This window comes from Palaemon carinicauda, chromosome 1 (assembly GCF_036898095.1).
Source record: "Palaemon carinicauda isolate YSFRI2023 chromosome 1, ASM3689809v2, whole genome shotgun sequence".
Classification (NCBI taxonomy): domain Eukaryota; kingdom Metazoa; phylum Arthropoda; class Malacostraca; order Decapoda; family Palaemonidae; genus Palaemon; species Palaemon carinicauda.
Window position 1 is genome coordinate 137,700,496 of NC_090725.1, and position 25,000 is coordinate 137,725,495.

The window sequence follows — 25,000 nt, forward strand, 5'->3', positions numbered from 1 at the left end:
ATATATATATATATATATATATATGTATATATATATATATACATATATATATATATATATATATATATATATATATATCACACATACATACATACATACATATATATGCACACACATGTGTGTGTGTATATATATATATATATATATATATATATATATATATATATATATATATATATATATGTATATATGTATGTATATATATAGCAGATATAAGTTCCTGAATTGCATTTATTAACTATTGTGTTTTTGTAAAATTCTCATGAAGGCTCCAGTCATCATACTGGATGTGCATTGAATGTAAAGGAATTCCCTCTATCCATAATAACGCCTCTACACACAAGCAACCCATTAATTATTCTGATTTAAAAATCTTAACCAGATCGCCAACCATCCTTCGAGTCCCTTTTCATCAGACAACTATCCCTAACTTTAAATTACTCATCTGGCTCTGTCTCTTTATATGTTGCGTAACGATCTTACCCACATCTGGTTTTAACCACCATGTAGATCAATATTGTCGTTGAACCCTCCCATGCTTATTATATTATGCATCAGACAACTATGTATGGCATTTATAGACTATGTGAGTTTTTGATTTTGTCAAAACTTTAGCAGTAATGAAAGCCCCTCAAAGACAATGAATAGATGAATCTCATATTAAAACCCTTGAAGATATGTATACAGGTAGTACAGCAATCCTAAAACTACATAAAGACAATGAAAAAATTCCCATTGAGAAAGGAGTTAGACGGAGACACCCCATTTTTTCTAAATTATTTACAGTGCACCTAGAAGAAGTTTTTAAGAATTTAAATGGGAAAAATGTAGCAATAAATGTTAATGGGAAACACCTTAACAGCTTAAGATTTGTAGATCACAATCCTATTAAGTGAATCATGGGAGGAATTGCAAAACATAATAGAAGATTTGAATAGAAAAAAAGTAAAAATGTAGGACTGTAAATGAATATGAGTAATACCAAGATAATGTTCAATGAAAAAGCAGACATCATGTCCCCTGGACATGAGACCAAAATTAAAAGGATAAGCATGGGATAAGGACATTTTAGTGAACAAAATTGAATTATGAAACACAAATTGCCACTTTCTCTAAAAAGAAAAGTATTTAATTAGATGGTCCAATCAGTATTAATTTATGCATCAGAACTTGGAGCCTTACCGAAGCCTCAGAACATAAGCTAGTTACAACTCAAAGTGCTATGGAAAGAATAATGATGGGAATAGTACCAAGAGATAGGAAAAGAGAAATTTGGATAATAGAGCAAATTAAAGTAGAGGATATTCTAAGAACATGTTGGAAAAAGAAATGGACATGGGCAAGACATATAATGGAAATGGCATATAATAGATGGACAAAAACGTGCAAACAAAGCTGGGGAAGAAAGAGAAGATGATGGATTGACGAGCTAAAAAAATTCGAGAGCATAGACTGACATGGCCCATAAACAGACGGGAGTGGAAGGACATGTCCGAGGCCTTTCTCTGGCAGTAGACTAACAACGGCTGATGATGATGCATACAGAGAGAGAGAGAGAGAGAGAGAGAGAGAGAGAGAGAGAGAGAGAGAGAGAGAGAGAGAGAGAGAGAGAGAGAGAGATCTAAGTATAAATTAGAAATTCTATTATAAAAATCCGGTAAGATTATAGAATGGTGCAATAAATAATTTGTAGAAATTACGGCTGGTGAATAAAGTATTTCGGTGTTTTGAACGTTTATTATAATGATTGCTGGTGGAAATCCACAGGTATCGAGTTATGGTGGGTGAGGGTCGACTATCATAACTGAAAAGCTATGGCTTTGTGCTAGGTACCCTCATCAATTACATTCGAAACAGCTTACAATAGAGTGTACTTGTCTAATTGTGTTGATATTTACATTAGATTTTTTAAAACTTTGTTTTCGTCAGTCATCGTCATAAAAACAGTCATCATAATAAAAAAAATCTGTTACCGTAATCAAAACCGAGTAACAGTAATTAAACACTGTCAAAATACTGGAGCTTTTGTTTGCTATGATTTCTGGATGCACAGATATGGGATTTTTCATCCCATTTTCTATGGAGTGGTTTCCAAGTGTCCAATGATTGTATTTAACAAATACCTCGTTACTTAATTGAGCTAATGATTTATTGGATTTTACTGTGCCATATGCTTGCTTCGCTTGCGATTAAACATTACCTCACTGCTCCTATGTTCTGGCACACGGAACATGTATTTCCCTACTCAAAGGAGTGAATACAAACTTAAAAAAGGAGTGAGTTGAAGCTTCGCTCTCCAATATTTCTTCGAACATGTACTTGGCTTCCATTTCCAATTATCAGACTAAATATATCAAACACACGTTTCTACCCTAATCTCTTATTATTAACATGATCAATAAAATGAGAGCTATGATTATATTGCATATTCCAATATTGAAAATATATAATAAAGAGGTTTAAAATATAAAATTGGTCCATTTATTCTGTACGAACAAGTAACTTACGGCAGAAACACCAAGTTCATCATTTCACCAACTATCAGTGTTTCTGTGAACTACCCAGTGAAAGGATTCTCCTATGCTATGTGATATGACAAAAGTAGGAAAATGGATTTTTTTTTTTCATCAGCATCTGCAACTTAGATAATAGAAGTTTCGCCATTAGTATATTGTATTTGAAATGGTGTATTTACAAAGATTTATTCAATTATGCAAATTTTATTATCCTGACTAATATTACACCATTCTATAATTGAACCAAAAATCCCAATGAACTCTCGTATAAATGGCGAAATATTTCCAAATTTGGCAGATTGATTCCAATTCTGACTAGATATGCAGTATCCAACAGAGAATATATGATCTGCGAGAAGGTCCTAAGTTTAAAGTTTGTTAATATTATACATTTTGCATACATGAAGACATACAGTCATCCAAATTAAAAGTATCCTTATTCTGGCAAAAAAAAAAAAAAAAAAAATAAAATAAAAAAAAAACGCTGATATTATAAATCTATTCCAAATTTAGTCAATGTAAGAAATAACAGGAGATATGATGGAATGTTTATAGATAATGGAAACATATCACGAATTGAGAATATCTCACCTGTAAGGAAATTGGCTGCTAACCAAAGATCAGCAGCTTCGTCGTGGCCTGCCATGATGGTCACGTGACCTCTCCTGACCAGGAAGCCTGACCGCGTTACAATTTTTCGGGCCTGTGGAAAAGAGAAGATTTAGACTCAACTTGTTTACTTCAAATATTTTGGAGTTCTCCTCTACAGAGATACATAATCAGGAATATGTTATTAGTTTTGCAATGGAGGTGATCGATCATTCTAAGTCCTTTCTTCGGCTTTTTTTTAAGAAGTTACTTTGCCAATCCATCAGAAAAAAAAAAAACATTATTGTCAAAGAACATCTGCATACGTTAGATCAATTGAAATAGTCCCTAAATAAGATTTTAAATTTAATTAAGGTTGGTAGAATTTTTCAGTTTTTGATAAATTGTATTATAACAAGTTCTCAATGATACCTAATGAACAGATGAAATAAGGCGATCCAGGTATAATAGAACCTGGAAACCTATTCGGAGCTTATGCTGGATAAATCTTTTCTTTCATGTTTGCCCTTGAGGATGAAGGTATTTCTTCTATTACATAAGAAACATATATGGTTATATTTATTTCTCTTTTTTAAATGTTTATTTTGAGGAAAACAATTTGTTACGTAGACATCTTCACAAATCGGTGCATGATAACAAACTGAATAAACTGAAAAATTATTCTAAGCAACCCATTCATTAGTGTTCTCTTTTGAAGAAAACTCCAAGGATTTCGTTCAAAGCATGACCAATCTTTTCTTGGATTGTCTGTTTTTAAGTAAAATCCTACTGAAGCTTCGGTAAGTCTAATAGGTGAGTCTAGTCTCATGTCTGGCAGCAACTGGTATGATTTTGGGAGAAATCCCAAAGTGGGTTAGGCACACGGTTGGAGGGGTAGGATTGATCAGCCTCGGTGGACGTTTCTGGTCCTGGAACTATATACTTTACATCCGCCATAGTAGGACTACGTCGCCATTATCAATACTTTATTTCCAAAATGTTCTATCTAAGGGCAGTGAAAGAAAAGAGTCCACATGATGACGACCAGTTCAAAAACATTGTTAAAGCAACAATGTCCCCTACCAACTTCTCACCAATAGCATTCTAATCGATAATATGTTGGAAGACATCGTTACGGTTCTTGCAATGGCAAACGATAGTGACATCTTTCTCCCGACGAGAGAAGTTCATGGCGCATGGATACCCCAGATGGCAGTTATTTTTAGTAATAGGCTTATCGTCCAGATCACAAAGTAACAGTAATCTTATGCGAAAGTCTCACTAGTGAGTATACATGCCAAACAGGCAAAGTCTTTGCAGGATAATGAAATTCATAATAGAAGGGGCAAATACTCTTCGATAAGCAAACAATCGGAACAAAGGAAATCTTTTCACGTGTATCCGAGAGAAATAGTTTACCTTTGTACAGTGTTTGAATAACTGCTGGTTGTAGGTTAATAATTGTTATCAAATTGTGAAGATCGCGTAAGGCTGTAAAAGAAATGTGAGGATTTCAATAAGAATATCATGTATCATTTTAGATTTTCATAGTGATTGCTACAATGCTCACCAAGAGATGTCTTTCCTCGCGCTTCATTTCGGGTAAACTAAAATTCAATATAACTTATGTAGATGAATGAATATCGAGATAGCGGTTAAGATCATCATTTTGTCGTCCTGTTCATTCTCAAAAGAAAAACTCTCTCTCTCTCTCTCTCTCTCTCTCTCTCTCTCTCCTCTCTCTCTCTCTCTCCCTCTCTCTCTCTCCTCTCTCTCTCTCCCAAAGTTCTTACAGCTATGTTTGCGTGAATATGTGTGAGAGGATTGATCTCTCAACCAATATAGAAAAATCCATCCATTTATCTATTGCTCTGGCTGTCTGTCTGGTCGCTCGATCAGTGAAGCTAAGCAACGCTGGGCCTGGTTAGTAAAAGGATTGGTGACTTCTGAGAAAATAACAGATATTGCTGACACTCAGGTCCCTAAAACAACGATAGTAAGCTCACCACTAAATATAAAATTTGTGTGTTTTCTTACAGTAAAATAAATGAAATTTGACATCTAATCTTTTAACATTTACTGTCGTAAAACCTTTTATTAGATTTCCTTTGCTAACCCATGGTTAAGGAAAATTGTGCAAATAGGATTAGAATAGCAACATGGAATTTTCCATTTTCCGCCTCTTTTGAGAGAATATTATATGAGAATTGTTGTGTGTCATTTAGCTGTGACATTTGACCCTCAAGTGCCAAGCTGCGTATATGTAATTGGAATGGCATAGTCGCTAATAGAGTTGTTCAACAAGAAAAGAAATACAACAAGGATGCAGATTGCTATAAGTATCCTTACTGTTCAGAGATCTGGGCCTTTGACGGTCGACTTTCAAAGGTCTGTTTTGGTAAACTTAGTTATTAGTGAATATTTGTTATAAGCTATCAGAAATCTTAAGGATATCACAAACACGTAGTCATTCTATGAAGTATTTTACCCTCTGAAATTTTCTGATCATTAGTCACTTTTTTTCCTAGAAACTGTATTGTACAGGATGTCAAAGAACAGATAGATCAGTCAAGTTTCATCAAAACATGGTTGCTAGCTCTTGCTATATTCTTCTAAGACACACAATGATTAAAAAAGTATTTTCTGACAATACCTAATGTCGATCAAATTATGTATACCATCTTGATCTTTGTTCATGAATTAGACCCTTTCTCTGAACGAGTAGATCATCTCTCTCTCTCTCTCTCTCTCTCTCTCTCTCTCTCTCTCTCTCACCTTATGTCGATCAAATTATGTATGCCATCTTGATCTTTGTTCATGAATTAGACCCTTTCTCTGAACGAGTATATCATCTCTCTCTCTCTCTCTCTCTCTCTCTCTCTCTCTCTCTCTCTCTCTCTCCTAATGTCGATCAAATTAAGTATGCAATCTTGATCTTTGTTCCTGAATTAGACCTTTTCTCTGAACGAGTGTATCATTTCTCTCTCTCTCTCTCTCTCTCTCTCTCTCTCTCTCTCTCTCTCTCTCTCTCTCTCTCTCTCTCTCTCCTAATGTCGATCAAATTAAGTATGCAATCTTGATCTTTGTTCCTGAATTAGACCTTTTCTCTGAACGAGTGTATCATTTCTCTCTCTCTCTCTCTCTCTCTCTCTCTCTCTCTCTCCTCTCTCTCTCTCTCTCTCTCTCCTAATGTCGAACAAATTATCTATGACGTCTTGATCTTTGTTCATGAATTAGACCCTTTCTCTGAACGAGTGTATTATCTCTCTCTCTCTCTCTCTCTCTCTCTCTCTCTCTCTCTCTCTCTCTGACATTTAAGTAGTCATTTGCTTATGTATATATGCTTTGGTAAAAACATACAATTCAACCATCTCGTCAATACTATATCTTCTGTGAGTAAAAAGTACCTTTCCGTATTTAAAATAAAACGCTTATTGTGTTTAAGTAAGTTGTATGGTCAAGCTTACCTAAACTTATGGTTTCTGTAGCGGTCTACAGTTCTGAGTTGGTCTAAAGTCTACGAACACTTAGATGTACTGTAAACTAAAACACAAAGTTTCCAGAGAAGCAATTTGTTATTCATTAGCTGGATTTACCTTTATGTCCGTTGTTGTTCGGCTTAGGTGTATTTGCGTATTTGCGCATATATGTGGTTGTTCGTGTCAGTGTAAACAAATTTTCAACTAAAGATAATTCTGTGTGAATGATTATTGAAATGGAAAATAGGGTATGCACGATATATGGGCTAAGTTTCGCTCATAGGCTCTTGTGAATGTAAGGGATAGGGAGAAAAGAAAGAGGTAGAAATTTATCATTCGTCTCCGGATAAGACTGCCTTTTGCCAAGCAGTACCAAAGTTACACACATAAAGAAGAAATTCGGACAACTAAACACAGTCTGATCTCCTGTATATGGCCCGATATACTAAAATACAAATAAGAGAAAATCCTTCTTTGGAAATTTATAGTCAATAAATAATGGCCAAAACAACGAGCCAAACCCTTGCATTTACAGTATATTTGGATATCTTCATCTGATTGATTAATAAGAACATTTAACTTGAGCGATGAATCACTTACAGCTGACGGGAAGGACCACGCCGAATGTGTTTATACAGCACATCTCCTAAACATGGTCGAGCAGTGAATGGCGAACCTAATCGCTTCAGCACATGAGCGGACAACGCTGGCAAATTTCGACAGTAGCCAGGACTGACATGGCGGACACATGCAGATTGGACACTTTGTATTCGGGCTAATTACTAATGATTATCACAGACTTCGCTGATCTATGGATTATAGCTCATTATCATAAAATGATTTAGTCATCTGATATTATGCGCACATAATGAAAGGAAAAAAGATGGTTTTAGTCATCATTGGAGCCTTATGCTCATGAGTTTACCAACTACAAGAAAATCATCGACTTTCAGCCACCAGAATGGAAATTTTTTTTTTCTCATGTCATTTTTTGTGTGGGAATTTATTAGTAGATAATAAAGGGTCATACGCTATAAATATTGCCTTTGAAAATACCCATTCAGAGAGAGAGAGAGAGAGAGAGAGAGAGAGAGAGAGAGAGAGAGAGAGAGGAGTTGGAATGACTCACTTTGAAAGGTATTCCTTAAATAACTAGAGTCTTATTGATTGACACTAAAGAATATAATTTACCTGCGTCCTCTTCTCTCATTTTTACAATCTTGCCATTCCCTTTTCATCTCAACCTTCAGCTAAAGAAGGAAGAAGAAAAAGAGCTATTTTACCATTTATTGGTTCCTCAATCTGGTAGACAAAATTACTTTTGGAGTGTGGGTGATTGAACGCCTAATCTGTTGCAATCTGCATATGGATGATGCTGTTACTGGGTGTTGCGTGGAGAGAGAGAGAGAGAGAGAGAGAGAGAGAGAGAGAGAGAGATAAAAGAAAATGAAATGCAAAATAACGGAGTACGATTTAGAAAGTTAGCATTCAAGTTCGTTATATGCAAAAGGATCATTATAATATAACTTCATGATTCTCTCTCTCTCTCTCTCTCTCTCTCTCTCTCTCTCTCTCTGTACGATAAAAAATTAGAAAGTGGTAATTTTTCCATCGTTATTTGTCAAAGCTCTGGAAAATACTCTATCAACGAGCCCATTATTATCGAACCAACTGTACATTCATTCATACTAAAATTAATTACAAATAGTCAGCATAGTAAGAAAATATACAAGAATTTAAGAATTAGAATGACATTGGGTCTCAAGACCAATGGAATGTCTTGTTAGGCTCAATGCATAGACATCAAATTTACCTTTTCACTGAATAATCATATTATTCTAATCAACAAAAATTTCGATCATTATGATTAAGAAATGGGTTTGAGGATATGCGTAGAATTTATCTCAACAATACTTTTAATATAGGATATGAACATCAGTTTATTTAATCGCGAAAACACATAGTGAGCTGTTTTGGCCTTTAGTAAATTCAACATTGCTAGACCATGTTTATGTACATTTTAACCGATCTCCAAGAAAAAATTTTATCCGGAAACCATAGATTGAAAATATAGCTCCATGTAAAGTGTTTTTCAACTTTCTTTCCATGTATAAGAGATTATTATTATTATTATTATTATTATTATTATTATTATTATTGCTAGTTGGAAAGCTGGATGCTATACACCCAAGGGCTCCAACTGGGAAAGTAGCTCAGTGAGGAAAGAAAATAAGAAAATATATAAACTAAGAGATGTAATGAACAATTGAAAGAAAATATTTTAAGAACAGTAAAAACATTAAAATAAATGTTTTGTATATGCACTAAAAAAATCCAAAATAACAAAGGGAAGAAAAATAAGATAGGATAGTGTGCCACAAGCAAGAAAACTCTACTCCAAAACAGAGGCTAATGAAGAATGGTTTGATTTTTTATTGTCCTGGAAGAACTGCTTACGAAAGCTAAAGAGTCTCTTCTCCCCTTACCAAGAGGGAAGTAGTCACTGAAGAACTATAGTGTAGTAGTTAACCCCTTGAGTGAAGAAGAACTGTTTGGTAATCTCAGTGTTTTATCAGGTCAGAGGCGAATGTGGAAAGAATAGGCCAGACTATTCGTGTATGTGTAGGTAGAGGAAAAATGAGCTGTAACCAGAGAGAGGGATTCAATGTAGTACTGTCTGACGAGTCAAAGGACAAAGTAACTCAAGTGATAGTGTCTCAACGGGTGGATGGTGCCTTGGGCAGCCTACTACTTAATCATCTTAATGTCATCACGTGAATTAAATTCAATAGTTTCTGGTATTTTTCATCCGTAGATTTTATTTTCCCAACTGATCTGCCCCTAAACATAGGATTAAAACTTCTCTATTGAAGATGGGCGATATCAAAGAGTCAGATGAATTTCAAATAGCATTTCACTGCTTTTATCAGTTTGATGTCAACTACAATTGTTGAAGTAGAGTCAGTCTTCGAAATATAATTTCACAAATAATTATGAATCAGTTTATGAAGCAAAGTTATCTTTTGATATTTTATATTATGGAGGAATGAAATGATTGATTATTAGTATGCTTAATTTTTACACTTCTGTATCATAATCAGACCTTGGGTAGACTGAAATTGGAATTAGAGGTCTTCGGAAAGGCATAATCGTTATGATAACCAGTTTTTTTTTTCATGTTGCGTGGCTAGAAAAATATCTCTCAGATCATTATAAGAACATAATTTTGTAAATAAACTGATACTTAAATAAACTGAAATCTCAGGCTTACTTGATGCCCCCTATATTCAAATACCAACTGATTTATAGCTTAATTTACATAACCCCCGTGTATGAGATTTTAAATCTGTAATGGATAATGATCAAGGTTAGTTCTGACTCAAAAGTGGCAGGAGGTTTTGTTCATCACAAAATTTGTGTTAATTAGGAAAATTTTGGTGGTGGTCTATGTCAGTCTAAACAGGATAAGGCACTTTCTTCATTTTCATACTCTGTGAACCACAATATGCATTCATGTACTGTATATAGTTTTAGCTTATAAAAGATATGCAACTAACAAAGAACTCCATGTTTATAAATAACAAAATTAGAACTAAGGTTTGTAAAGCTGCCATCTACTGTTACTCTTAGATAATAATAAGTTACATCTCACGAATGACGAGCAAATGATCTCTCGCTCAGTGCAATGATAATAATGGTGAAATCAGAATTTACCAATCGCTGACAATTAAAGTTATGAATGTACTCCGACAGTATAGTTTTTGTGACTTTCTAGTGATACCCTATGAAGGTAATCCCCATCATTCGTATGATTTGTAAGTGCAATTATGAATGTATTCATAGGACATGTTCTAAATTATTTCATTCCCATTGGCCGGGTTGACATTAACTAAATGCGATCATTACAAGAGGCACTAGACTGCAAACGGTATACTTCAATGGAACATATTTGTTTCAGTTTAGTTCACGGTACACTAAATTCCAACAAACAAGTAAATGAAACCTCATTTGACGTTGAATAAAAATCAAAGGATCTCGAACGAAACCAATAAATCAGACACAGTGATAAATCATCCTTCCTGAGGCCTCCTCATAATTTATTAAGAACGAAGCTCAAAACATTTATTTTACATATGGGTTGCTTTTTACTTTTAGTCATTACAAAGTTTTGCGAAGAACTAATAAGTCTTTTCGTGTGCCGTTTTTAAAGGCTATTTTTGTGTTATGCGTGGGAATTTTTATTTTGGTTTTTCTTTGCTTTCATTTACAGTAGTTCATCGTGAATGCAGAATAGATTATTTCATAATTCTGATCACAATTGCATTCAGATATTTATGATTTCAACCTATACCAAGTAGGACTAAATGTGCAAGTAATTGCAACTGTCATTCTTATATATATATATATATATATATATATATATATATATATATATATATATATATATATATGTGTGTGTGTGTGTGTGTGTGTGTGCGTACGTGTGACCATGTAAATATATAATCTGTAGGTAATAAGACTGTTCAAATTCGAGAATTGATAAACGAGAAATATTTGGATATGCTAGCGTTATCTGAAACATGGTTATATAACTTGGACTCTTTATTCATAAAAGTTACTAAAATCTCAAAATGTTGAAAAGAATTAGTGTAACAAACTTTGAATATATAGAAATAAAATTTACGCCAAAAAAACAGAAGAATATCCTTTGTAACAATCTACAAACCTCCTAGAACAAACACTAGTATCTTTTTTGAAGAATTCGGTGCTCTCATTGAGATGATTATCATGGAGAAAAACGAATTAGTTATCTGTGGAGACTTCCATTTTTGGATGGATGACGCAACAAATCCTGACGCTTTGGCATTTAGTGAGTTACTAGAATCATATCGACTAGTGAATAATGTCGACTGTACAACTGCTTTAACTGGGTATACGTTAGACTTAGTTCGAAGTGATGACATGAATAATATTGTATCTGATATAAAAGTCGAAGAGAAATGTACTATCTCCCCAGTACACAAACTTATTACGTTTAGTCTACCTCTACAGAAACGTGCATTAATAAAGAAAATAAAATTTAGACATAAATCAAATTTTTCTCCTACCGTATTTATTGAAGAAGTTACAAAGAAAATAAATGATGCTATCAACATTCCCTGTGATCATGATGACCACCGTCTGTTGGGAACTAAATGTGTTAAATGTCTTACGACCACTTATAATAAAGTGAGTAAAAGTGAATGTGATATCATGTGCCCACCGATGGAAAAGACTATAACTGTAAAAGACCAATCTCCTTGGTTTGATGGAGAGACTTTGATGAAAAAAGAGGGGAAAAAGACGTAAAGAAGTGAAGTGGAATAGGTTAAAAACTGAAAGTACTTGGGTAGAATACAAAACTGCTGCGTGTCAATATAACTACCTACTAAGAAGGAAAAAAAGTTAATTTTATAAGAGAAAGATCCTCGAAGCAGCAACAGGCATAAATAAGTTATATCGTCTCCTGAATGGTATAATGGGACATGTAAAATAAAAGAAGCTACCTGGTGGATACAGTGACCAGGAACTAGCAAATAATTTTCTAGTATTCTTTAAAAACAAAATTGTAAATATATCCAGGTCCTTTGTAAATACTCAACATCAAATTAATGATACACCAGGCACACACAAAAATGATTCGATTTAAGGCCGATTCACACGACCCGTTTTCTTTCCGACAGGCTGGCAGTGGCTAACCGCCATCAAAATGTTGTACATTCACACAAGGCGTTCCTTTTCCGTTTACCTGCGCGTGGTTTTCATTGTTTACTTAGACTCTGTCACGCGAGGACATAGTAAATTACGATAGTTTTGACACTATAAGATGTTGGTTGATAACTGTGTTGATAAAATAAGTTATGCTTCTTCATTATACTTTATGCACCATGCCAAGAATATTAAAATTATGATAAATTCACATGTTTTATTTAATGCATCTCCAGTCATTTTCCATATCTTTTCTTTATGTAAATTATTTATATACATCTTGTTTGCCATGTCAAACATCTCCTCATACCCTTGAACAAGTTCAATTAACCTCTCATACATGGTGTCAATAACAAACTAACTCTAATTTTTATGACTATAGTATGAGGAAAAGTCGAGGTTGTAGGCCACGAAATGAACGGGTACGATACAGGCCCTCGTTCACACGAAACATCATTAACCCGTTGGTTGGGACGGGTGACTAACGGCCGTCAAACCGGACAAGGTTTTTTGGAAAGGAAGCCGAGCCGACTCGGGCGGCTGACGACTGAGGGCCGCCGTCAGCCTGACGGATCGTGTGAACAGTTGCATTTTAATATACATAAGAAAGCTAGACGCGGTTTAACTGACGGCCAGCCTGTCGGAAAGAAAACGGCTCGTGTGAATCCGCCTTCAACAACATAACACAAGATGACATCACCAGAATTATCAAGAGAGCAAAGAAAACAAACTGCGCGATCGATCCTATGCCAATATCTGAAGTAATTGGAGAGAGAGACTTTTCTAGTCTAGCTGAAATAATAATGAGAATAGCAAATGCTAGCACTGATGAATGTAAATTTCTTAAATCTGAGAAAATGGCCATAGTCACACTAGTTCTGAAAAATGCACTGGACTACCAGGAATGAAGCTCATATAGACCTATTTCAAATCTATCCTTTGTCTCAAAAGGGCTTGAATATGTAAGTCTTGAACAACTAGTCAATCACTTAGAAGTAATAGAAGCTTTGCCTGACAACCAATCTGCTTTCAGAAATCTATACTCTACGGAGACAGCCATCTGCTCTGTTGTAAATGATATGCTGGAAATGATGGATGAAAATAAATGTGGTATCTCAATATTGCTCGATCTCAGTGCTGCTTTTGATACAGCTGTGCATGAACTGCTACTAAATGATCTACGGTCCATCGGCGTTGAAGATCAAGCCTTCGAATACCTAAAAGACTACTTAGATGGTAGAAATTACTGTGTACAAATTGGAAACTCTAATTCATCATATGAACCCTTAAACAGAGGGGTTACCCCTGGGGAGTGTACTTGGCCCAATCTTATTCTGCATCTATACAATTGGTCTATCGGAAATGCTACAAAAGCATGGCGTGAAGTTCAAACTATTTGCAGATGACACACAATTTTACTTCTCCATAAATGATATACATGACACTACTGAAACTCTAAACCGAATCCTTGATAGTGTTAGAGAATGGATGACATTTAAACAACTAAGATTAAATGAGAACAAAACCGAATTCATGGTGGTGGGTAAGAGAAACAGCGTGAAAAACTTGGCTGATATTCAAATGAACATAAATAATAACTCACTGCCGATATCTAGTAAAGTTCGAGATCTAGGCATATTTCTTGACTCTAACCTGTCTCTAAATGCCCAAATAAATAATGTAATAAAAACTGCTGGTTATCATCTGAGAAATATTGCGTTTATAAAAAAGTACCTGGACAGAAATTCTGTAAAGAAACTTGTGATAAACTGTGTTATTACCAGGATTGACTACTGCAACTCTATCTAAATTTATTACAATTTACCAAAAGTGCAACTCAAGAAATTACAAAACATAATAAACAGAGGAGCAAGATTGATAAAAGGTGTCCCACCTAGAGAAAGGATCACCCCTATACTAATCGATTTACACTGGCTGAACGATTAAAGCGAGAATTGAATTTAGAATAAGTACAATAACCCACCATGTTATCAGAACCGGTCGTCCAAAATACTCAAGAGAATTGCTACATATTGCGCAGCCAACAAATCGTGTCGACACGAGAATAGTTACAAATGGCTTCAAACTGTTGGAACCTAGATATATGTCTACTTTAGGCTCTAAAACCTCTAAATATGCGGCCACGAGACTATATAATAAGCTCTCACGAAACATTCGAATGATTGAAGACATTAAGGCTTTCTTATTTAAAAAATCATACAACAGTGACGATTTAACAGTAAATGAACCATACGTGATCTGAAACGATAAATACTCTGAACGAACAAGGTAAAACGACAGCGGAGGTCCTGTAGAGAGTAGGGTACTCCTGCTGTATGGGACCGGAAAAGCAGCCATAGTAAAGTATATACAGTATATGTATATATGAGAGGCTCACTACTACGCAGTGGAATGATATTCCTAATCATGAATTTGAGTACACTAACTGTAACTCCCGAGTTTCTATTTGATGCTAGTGCTAATTTATTTTCTTAGATTGTGGAATGGAGTCTGATTCGAGGTTGTATTTGTTTTATTTATCTTAATTGTTTTACTATGATATTGTTCTGCGCTGACTTACTTTCAGTGCTGAGGTCTTAGGGCGTGTATCATCTTTTTTCTTCAGGGTCTACACCATTACTTTGGATAATGATAACAGTACTGTAGTATTTGTTTTTTTTTTAACTCATGGGAAAACTGATAACAAAATATAGTCCCGCCAGAAATTAGATAATAGGGTACAACCCTATGTTAGATGGTAGATTAAACTCATGAGAGTGAGAAGTCGGAAGAGAATTACAGTAGCAGTAAATAGAATGAAATATTCATTTTAAGAAAAAAAGAAAAAAAAACTTCCATCCACATAGAGTAATAATGTAGTTTGTTAAAACTTCGGGAGGAGGAAAAATTTATTCCTCATGTTACCAAAAAAGTTCAAAACTGTGCTTTCAGATGAAACTGCCATAAACCCTTGCATTGGAGGAAATAACAATTCAGAGACGAATAATTATTGGTGGGGTGGGGGGTGGGATTGTATTTTGCTGGGACACAATATTATTACCAACTTTCGTCAGGCAGGAAAACTAAGGAGGCACCCCTGAAATATGAAAGAACCATAGTATTGCGGCCATTAACTTTTAAAAATAAAAGATAATTGATTCTTGGATCTTCCGTAGACTATATTTTCTCCTAGACATATTAACTTTGCTGGGTGGTTATAAAGTGTAGGCTATGACTATATCGTCTTAGTCTTTTTTATTTATTTAGTGGATCCTCATGAAAATCCCCATCTGCCACGTTTAAACATCACATTGATCAAGTTCCTGCCATAAGGGAAGCTTACCACTAGTCACATAAAGCAGACTCGTGCCGGGGTCCTTTTATCCTTTTGAGGTACAGTAAGTTGGGAGGGTTATTTGTTAGAACCTCAAATCATTGATAGGAGAATGAGAAATTAATCCTGCGACTAATGAATAATAAGTGAATTTCTGATTTTGAGTTGCATAATCAGTGTTTTAGTATTATTTTAGGCTCATTGTATTCCGAAGTATTATTATTTCTCATTATTACTTTCCTTAAAGGAAGTTAGTGAGTTAATTTTTTCACACACACACACACACGTATATATATATACATACATACATATATATATATATATATATATATATATATATATATATATATATACATATACATATATATATACATATATATATATATATATATATGTATATATATATATATGTGTGTGTATATATATATACACACATATATTTTTATACATATATATATATATATATATATATATATATATATATATATATATATATATGTGTGTGTGTGTGTATACACACATATATTTTTATACATATATATATATATATATATATATATATATATATATGTGTGTGTGTGTGTGTGTGTAGCATCTATTGGGTTAAGTGCTGTAATGACTCCTAGAACTTTTCAAAGATAACCTTTGAAAAGTAACATTGATGCTAGATAGCCTCACCGTGTGAATGAGAGTTGTAGCATCTGGGCGTGGCAGAAGACGAAGTGAAGGAGTTGCTCGAACCAGGAGGGGCGTGTGGGGCAGGTATTCAGGGGGCACGACACTTCGAGCTCGACGCAGAAGGGGCATCAAGAGATAGCGCATCTGGTGGGATGATAAAATAACAGATTGTATTTTCTAAGTAGAGGAACATATATGAAAATATTACCGTTTTTAGTCAACCTAATCAACGAAAAGAAAATAGAATATTTGAAAAAAGGTATTTATCGTCACAGATTGAAATATGTCATCGTTTGATAACCAAATAGACAATGAATTTCAGAATTAATGACATAACGTAAATAAACCAATATTGATGCTAAAGTCAGTTCAGATTTCATACTTATTTATAACAATTGTTTCAGGGATGCATAGTTTCTTCTGATCCATATCATTCTTCTCGCTCTTAAATTCATTGAACAACTAATAAGAGAGGTGAAACAACATCTCGAAAGAATGTAATTTATATTCTCGTGTCAAGTTACTACAGTAAATACTATATATATATATATATATATATATATATATATATATATATATATATATATATAAAATATATATATATGTATAAATACATTTATATATATATATATATATATATATATATATATATATATATATATATATATATATATATCCCTTTCTGAGTGGGGATACCTTATTGTGGTGAAAGGGTTTGTGTATCGCTATGATCAGATAAGTTACACTAGTCAGGTTCACCCATATTAGGATGGTTTGCTGTGACCGATAAGACTAAATTCTCCAAAATTACCAATCCTCAGGGGCTAGCTTAGTGATGAAAATGGCCATGTCTGAGGCCTTTGTCTCGCAGTGAACATGAAACGGCACCTTTTTTTTTATGGCAGTTATCTATATTATTATTATTATTATTATTATTATTATTATTATTATTAGCTAAGCTGCAACCCTAGCTTGAAAAATAGGATGCTGTAAGCCAAAGAGCTCCAACGGGGAAAAATAGCCCAGTGAGGAAAGGAAATAAACAAACTTTAAGAGAAGCCATGAACAGTTGAATTAAAATATTTTAAGAACTGTAGCCACATTGAAATAAATATTTCATATATAAACTATAAAACTTAAAAAAAAAGGAATAGAAATAAGATAGAAGAGTGTACCTTCAAGCAAAAGAACTCTACCCCAAGACAGTGGAAGACCATGGTACAGAAGCTATGACATTACCCAAACACTAGAGAACAATGATTTGATTTTGGAGTGTCCTTCTCCTAGAAGGCGGCTTACCATAGCTAAAGAGTCTATTCTACCTTTACCAAGAGGAAAGTGGCCACTGAACAATTACAGTGCTATAACCCCTTGGGTGAAGAAGAATTGTTCGGTAATCTCAGTGTTGTCAAGTGTATGAGGACAGAGGAGAATATGTAAAGAATAGGCCTGAGTATTCTGTGTATGTGTAGGCACAGGAAAATAAGTCGTAATCAGAGAGATAGATCCAATGTAGTACTGTCTGGCCGGTCAAAAGGCTTAATAACACTAGTAGTTGTATTATCTCAACGAGCATGATCCCTGTCACCCCTAATATCTCTCTCTCTCTCTCTCTCTCTCTCTCTCTCTCTCTCCTCTCTCTCTCTCTCTCTCTCTCTCTCTCTCTCTCTCTCTCTCTCGCTCTCTCTCTCTATATATATATTATATATATATATATATGTATATATATATATATATATATATATATATGTATATATATATATATACACACACACACACACACACACACACATATATATATATATATATATTGTATGGAAAATCAACTGCATGGATATCAAATCCAAGTAGGTAAGGACATGTTTATTTATAGCACATAACCAGCTTCTGTAGCCACCAGTCCAAGATGCAGGCTACTCATAATCAATTCTGAAGGAATTACTCCATTTCCTACATCTTTAGTAAATTTATTTTGCTACTCTTCCGACAGAACAATAATCCCCTTGCAACCCAATGAAGCAACAAGCACTCGTGAGTGGAGTAGGGGATATCGAGAGAGCCCGCAGTTTCACAGCTAATTGTTGCTGGGAAACGATAGATTAGGAGGAACTCAAAAGAGGAATTTGATTCATTACGCTACGTCTTGGAATTTTTCTTTACAAAACTAACTTCTCGTAGATCCTTTCCTCAGCATCTATTTCTACTTATTTGTGATCATTGCATTTTGTTTTCTAGTAGCCTCAACTGGTTACATTTTTTGGCAATCTTTCTTTCTGTTCTTATTAGGCCATTCCAAAAGCTAGAGATGTTAAAACACACTAACACGTATATATATATATATATATATATATATATATATATATATATGTATATATATAAATATATATATATATATATACATATACATATATATATATATATATATATATATATATATATATATAGATAGATAGATCGATAGATAGATAGTTTGTGAAGTGAAAAAGGGAATAAGTCTGACAACTTAATTTGTAAGAGCAAAAAATGGCCCTAATGGACTATTCCAATTAAGAGAAAATCAATTCTGTCAGTCGTTTTAGCTGCAATACTTTACCTGAATAAAATAATGACTAAATCTTGTGAATTTGTGATAGAAACTTATGGAGAACTCCACAATTAGGTTTATGAGAAGAAAAAAAAACTAATGTCGGATTTGTTATGTCAGTAGGATTAGCTGGTTTCGCTCTGAGATTTTACCTCTGTTCAAATAATACTGAAATTTCATTATACTTTTACTATTTACCTATACGTTGTTATAGAAGATGATCATCAATGTGTACTGTATGTGTCTATCTCTTCTCCATACTGTTATTTTTATTTTACTTTAGTGATATTTCTATTCTCATAAACAATTCATATTCGGTTATATTTCGTCGGTATTTCGAGGAGTATTGTGAATAATTAGTAATTCTGCTCAGTTTCACTTATATTATAATAACACCATTATCGTATAAGTAAACGAAGACTGTCATGGTTGCTGTCAGCAACACGGTCATTTATTTACATGTGATCGGATTTCTTTACTGCTGAACATGAAGATTGTGTTATGAAAATGATACATGCTCTAAAACAAAATAGGAAAGTAATTACATAAACACAGTAAATTATCCTAGTATGGGTGACCCTGAATAGTAATAGCTTTGCTGATCAAGGCGATGCACAAACCCTTTCACCAAGTTAAGGTACCGTATCCCCACAGAAAGGGGTATATATATATATATATATATATATATATATATGTTTGTGTGTATGTATGTATATATATATATATATATATATATATGTATATGTATATGTATATATATATATATATATATATATATATATATATATATATATATATATATATATATATGATATATGGCTGTTATATATGTTACAAATAAACCCTAATACATATACATATATATACATATATATATACATATATATATACTCTCTCTCTCTCTCTCTCTCTCTCTCTCTCTCTCTCTCTCTCTCTATATATATATATATATATATATATATATATATATATATATATATATATATATATATCAATAAAAATAAGCCACCATCACCAATCTGCAGTTGGCCACCGTGGTGATGAAAACTGGCCAAACCCCAGTCATATCTGAGGCCTTGTCCCGCGGTGGACTAGAGACGGCTGCATTTGTTGTTATTGTATTTGGAGTACAAACACATATAAAGGTCTGTATCCGTAAGCTCATTCGTAGAAGGAAAATTGTCCAATAAGTCAAAAGAAACTCAAAATTCCTGACTAATTATAACAAATGACAAATATATTTTCATGTTATGTACGCAGAGAGGACAAAGATATCACTTGTTTACAAACACGTGACAATTTGTACTGTGTCTCAGCGTGGGATGTTGTTTATTCATTCTCATTATATTTCCGGTATAAATCGGCGTAGGTTGGGGCTTCAAATAGTTAATAACTGGTGGAGCATGCAGGGCGAAGCATTGAGCTTGCATTACCACTTATTAACTATCGTTTAAGCAGATTGCTTATCTACCAAATAATCCTTAAATGAAGTTTTTGCAGTAAACGCTTACTGAGGGTCATAGTCAAGTCGTTCTTTTATATTTTTGCTAATAAAAGTTCTCTCTCTCTCTCTCTCTCTCTCTCTCTCTCTCTCTCTCTCTCTCTCTCTCTCTCTCTCTCTCTCTCTCAACTTGGCCGTGGTGTATCCCATTTAAAGGTTTAGTGTAAAGCCAACCGTTCAAACCTCTCTTGACATTGATTGTAACCTTTTAACCATCCCAAGAACGAAAACGTGATCTCTGACCTGGATCTTTGGAGCGAAATATTTTAATGAAAACAGTAATATCACGCATTTTGTGTTTACTGATACAGTATTTACGTGTCGATAATGTTTAAAGCAAAGTTTATCCATCCAGTGTTTTTACCAGCGACTGAATGGTTGAACTTCATATTTGGCTCATGTAGAATGCTAGTCAACAACTGCAATCAGTGGACAAGTTGACGAAATTCATTGCCATGGCATTTATAACGGTTAAAATTTACTGTTAATATATATATATATATATATATTTATATATATATATATATATATATATATATATATATATATATATATATACTTGAAAGACATTGTAATGAGCGTGATCTGACTGAAACGCAATAATAATAAAATGTGCAATGTATGAGAAATTTTCTTTGTAGAAATGCTTGACCCTGTCTATATCCTTAGAATGATATCTAACTTTTTTTTTTTAAAGAAAATGCACTCTCCTGACCAATCCTTCAGTGGCGAAATTCCCTTGGCCTTGATTTATTTACTTTTATTTTGGCAATGATTATTTTGATATTTCATTTACTTTCTTGAGAAGGAAGAGGAATATACACTTGCATAAAAATATCGCTGCAAAAGGAGTCATTATAATAGAATAAATTAATATTTAATTTTAGAAAATCGAATAAATGTACAGTATATTTAAGCAGTTTCATTCCAACTGACCAAACTGTGTATTGTTCTCCCCAATCAAATCGCTGAATTGATTTAACTTCAATAATCAAACATGGTGCTATTGCATTTTGGTTACGAAGGTTATCACTAGTATCCCTCAATACTTATCTGTGTGTGTGTGTGTATATATATATATATATATATATATATATATAATATACATATATGTGCATATATATAGATATATATATATATATATATATATATATATATATATATATAGTGTATATATATATTATATATATACATATATGTGCATATATATATATATATATATATATATATATATATATATATATATATGTTACATATTTATACACGCATATATATACATATATATATATATATATATATATATATATATATATATTGATTTCTGTTTTTAGTCTATTAGTTTATTCTTTTCTTCTCCGTTTGCAATCCCCAGTCGGATGCTTTCCACGCTGGGACTCTAGCTTTAAGATTTAAAGGTCACTCATGAATGACAGAAGCAACGGCCAGTGACACTGTGCTAGCAGAACAATGCCCAAGAGACTGGCTATATATACAAATGATCAACGCCCAAGCCCCTCTGCATCAGGCTAGGACAGGGAAAAATATAGACTTCCCAAAACCCCGAATCCCTAGCTCACTTGGATAGTAAGGTTGCAGAGTAACTATCGAACCCCCGTCCAACAGATTGCTAGGCAATGACGTTTCAAATAGGTTACTAATAGCTTGTAATGTTTTGCTTTTCAAAGTAGGGTTACAGTTTGGCTGGTAATAATAATAATAATAATAATAATAATAATAATAATAATAATAATAATAATAATAATAATAATAATAATAATAATTTTTGGGATAATTAGTATTAAACATAGTAATTATTTTGGTTTTGTGGGAATTGCTTTAATTCTAGAATATGCCAAAGTCATTATTATTAAATTTTTTTAGCTCACTATTATTATTAGAATTAAAATTTTATCACATATCCAAAACTAACTGAAAAAAATTACATTTTCTGTAATGGTATGAATAGCATGTCAAAATTTAAGCTAAAAAAAAGGAAGATAAAGGCAAAAAAAAATATTTCTATGACCTTTCTTCTCGTTACATTTTATCTTGATTTTTACTTTACTGGAACGTATCCTTTCATGTCCGTAGTGCAATTAATAATGAATAAACGTCAGCTTCGAATCGAGCTAAGTACACTTACGTAGTTCTTCAAACTCAGACATAAAAAAGGGTGTGACCTCTTCCAAGACAAACATTCATCCATCTCGAAAGTCAATAATTGATACTCCTCCACCGGAAAAAGCTCAACTTTCGACTTGATAATGTGCAGATTCATTGTTTATGCAACCATTGATACATATGTTTTTGTAGTTAGTATCATACTAGAATTCTCTCTCTCTCTCTCTCTCTCTCTCTCTCTCTCTCTCTCTCTCTCTCTCTCTCTCTCTCTCTCTTCTCATACATACACACACACACACACACACACATATATATATATATATATATATATATATATATATATATATATAGATAGATAGATAGATAGATAGATAGATAGAGTGTGAGAAAGCTTTTGATTCTGTCAAAACATCAGTAGTAATGAAATCCCTTCAAAAACAAAGGAATAGAATAATATTAAGTTAGAACACTTGATGATAGCTATGCAGAAAGTACAGCAATCCTAAAACTACATAAAGAGAATGAGGAAATATCTAAATTATTCACAGCATGTCTAGAAGAAGTTTTTATGACTTTTGATTGGCAGAATGTAGGAATTAATATTAATAGGGGAATACCTTAACAACTTGAGATTTGCTGATGACACAGTTGTGTTTAGTGACCCGTGGGAGGTATTACAAAAATGATATAAGATTTGAATAGAGAAAGCAGACACATAGAACTGAAAATGAATATGAGTAAAACTAAGTTAATATTCAATGAAAATGCAGAGAGGAAGCAAGTAAGAGTTTTGGACGAGTCACTGGAGTTTGGTAATGAATATGCTTACATAGGACAGGTAATAAGTGTTTCCCCAGGAAGCAAAGACGACTCACTCCAGTTAATCTGGTGCCCTAAATCTCTAACAGATCTTTTATGTTCGGTAAATCTTTGAGGTAGCGAACGGCTTGTTTGTCCAACGTAGACTTTTTCACAATCTCCTAATGGTACTTTATAAACGCCGGATTCTATATTTCTTTTATTTTGATAAACATTAATAAGGGTGCTTCCTATTCCATCGAAATGTATTAGATCACTCTGAAGTCATCTGAGGTTGTACGTATTTCATTGGTCCGAACTGAGAACATAGGTCTCCTCTTCAGCCTAGATTTCACTTAGAAAGATACAAGTTAAGAACATAATGATATATTCAGAATTGCCCAACATGATTAGTTCTGATTCTTTTTTGGGGGGTGGGGGAGGACGGGATGGAGACTCCTCTCTTTTTTCTTCATCGTCATCACTGGAATTATAGCTTAAGTGCGCTGCAGAAAAAATGCCACCCTTATCTTTTTTAAAGCTTGTGATACCGTCTTTCAAAATCAAGTGAGATGTTGCTTTTACCTCCCCGCCCCCCGACAAAAATACACGAAATTACAAAAGAGCCTACACTACCTAGAAAACTTAATAAGACGATGGTTGAGGAAAAATGTAAACAGCGGGACAAAACGGTTAAAATGTAGATATGCCTTTTATCTTGACGTAAAATAAAGTTAAAAGACGAGCAATTAAATGATATGTAAAATGATGTCCGGAATAAGGTAAGATAGAATCCCCATTGAAACAGAAAAATGCATTTTCATGTTTCAGAAAAAATATAAATTATGCGAATACTGAGAAAAACAAAGGCTTTTGTCGCCAAGGGAAAGACCAAGGAAATCTGTACGAGAAAATTAAATTTCAAGAGGTTAATCGAGGTCGTATTTTATCACGTTGGAATGAGGGTATTCAACAGTAAATCTGGTGGAACGAATATTATTTATAGTCCTGAAAGAGCTGATTTTGAGAGAGAGAGAGAGAGAGAGAGAGAGAGAGAGAGAGAGAGAGAGAGAGAGAGAGAGAGAGAATAAAAAACGGTATTGAATGTTAGTAGAACACATAAATTTATAAACCTTGAAAAGTAGCTGAAAAGCCTCCAGGAAAATTTGCATTTCTACAACGAGAAATTCTTAAACCACAAGCACGCAAATTCTATAGAAAAACGAAGAAGAAATTAAATAAAAAAAAATGGAAACGCGATCAGTAAACTACTGATCAGTCAAGTTAATTTTCTGCATTTTCGCCATGTTTCTTTCACTCTGTCACACTGCTTTCTCAGTACCTCTCTCCTCTGTTATTATTGATCCTAAGTAGTTAAATTCATTGTTCTGTAATAGCACTGTACCATCTTCCACTTGAATGGCTACTTCTGCATGCCCTTCTCTACTACTAATCCTTATCTATGTCTTTCTATTGCTCATCTTCAACCCTTTCCTTTTTTACGGATCTTTTCCTTGCTAACACCGTGCTTGCGGTTCTTCTTTGAGTTTGCCATAATAACTAAATCGTCCGAAAACATCAGTTCCCATATTTCTTCAGAGATCCTTAATTACGATGTTAGTGTCAACAATGACAAGGAACAAGAATGGACCC

At 33.6% G+C, this 25,000-nt stretch overlaps 1 protein-coding gene across 4 annotated transcripts in view; it reads right to left on the reverse strand.

Moving 5' to 3' along the window:
- LOC137652082 (uncharacterized) overlaps positions 1-25,000 on the reverse strand; it is a 405,633-nt gene that overhangs the window by 31,509 nt on the left and 349,124 nt on the right. For all 4 annotated transcript variants that reach the window (XM_068385300.1, XM_068385291.1, XM_068385292.1 and 1 more), the window contains 2 exons: positions 16,344-16,487; positions 3,108-3,219 (listed from right to left, as the gene is read on the reverse strand). In XM_068385300.1, coding sequence (XP_068241401.1) covers positions 3,108-3,219; positions 16,344-16,487 — 256 coding nt within the window. The remainder of the gene's footprint in view (positions 1-3,107; positions 3,220-16,343; positions 16,488-25,000) is intronic.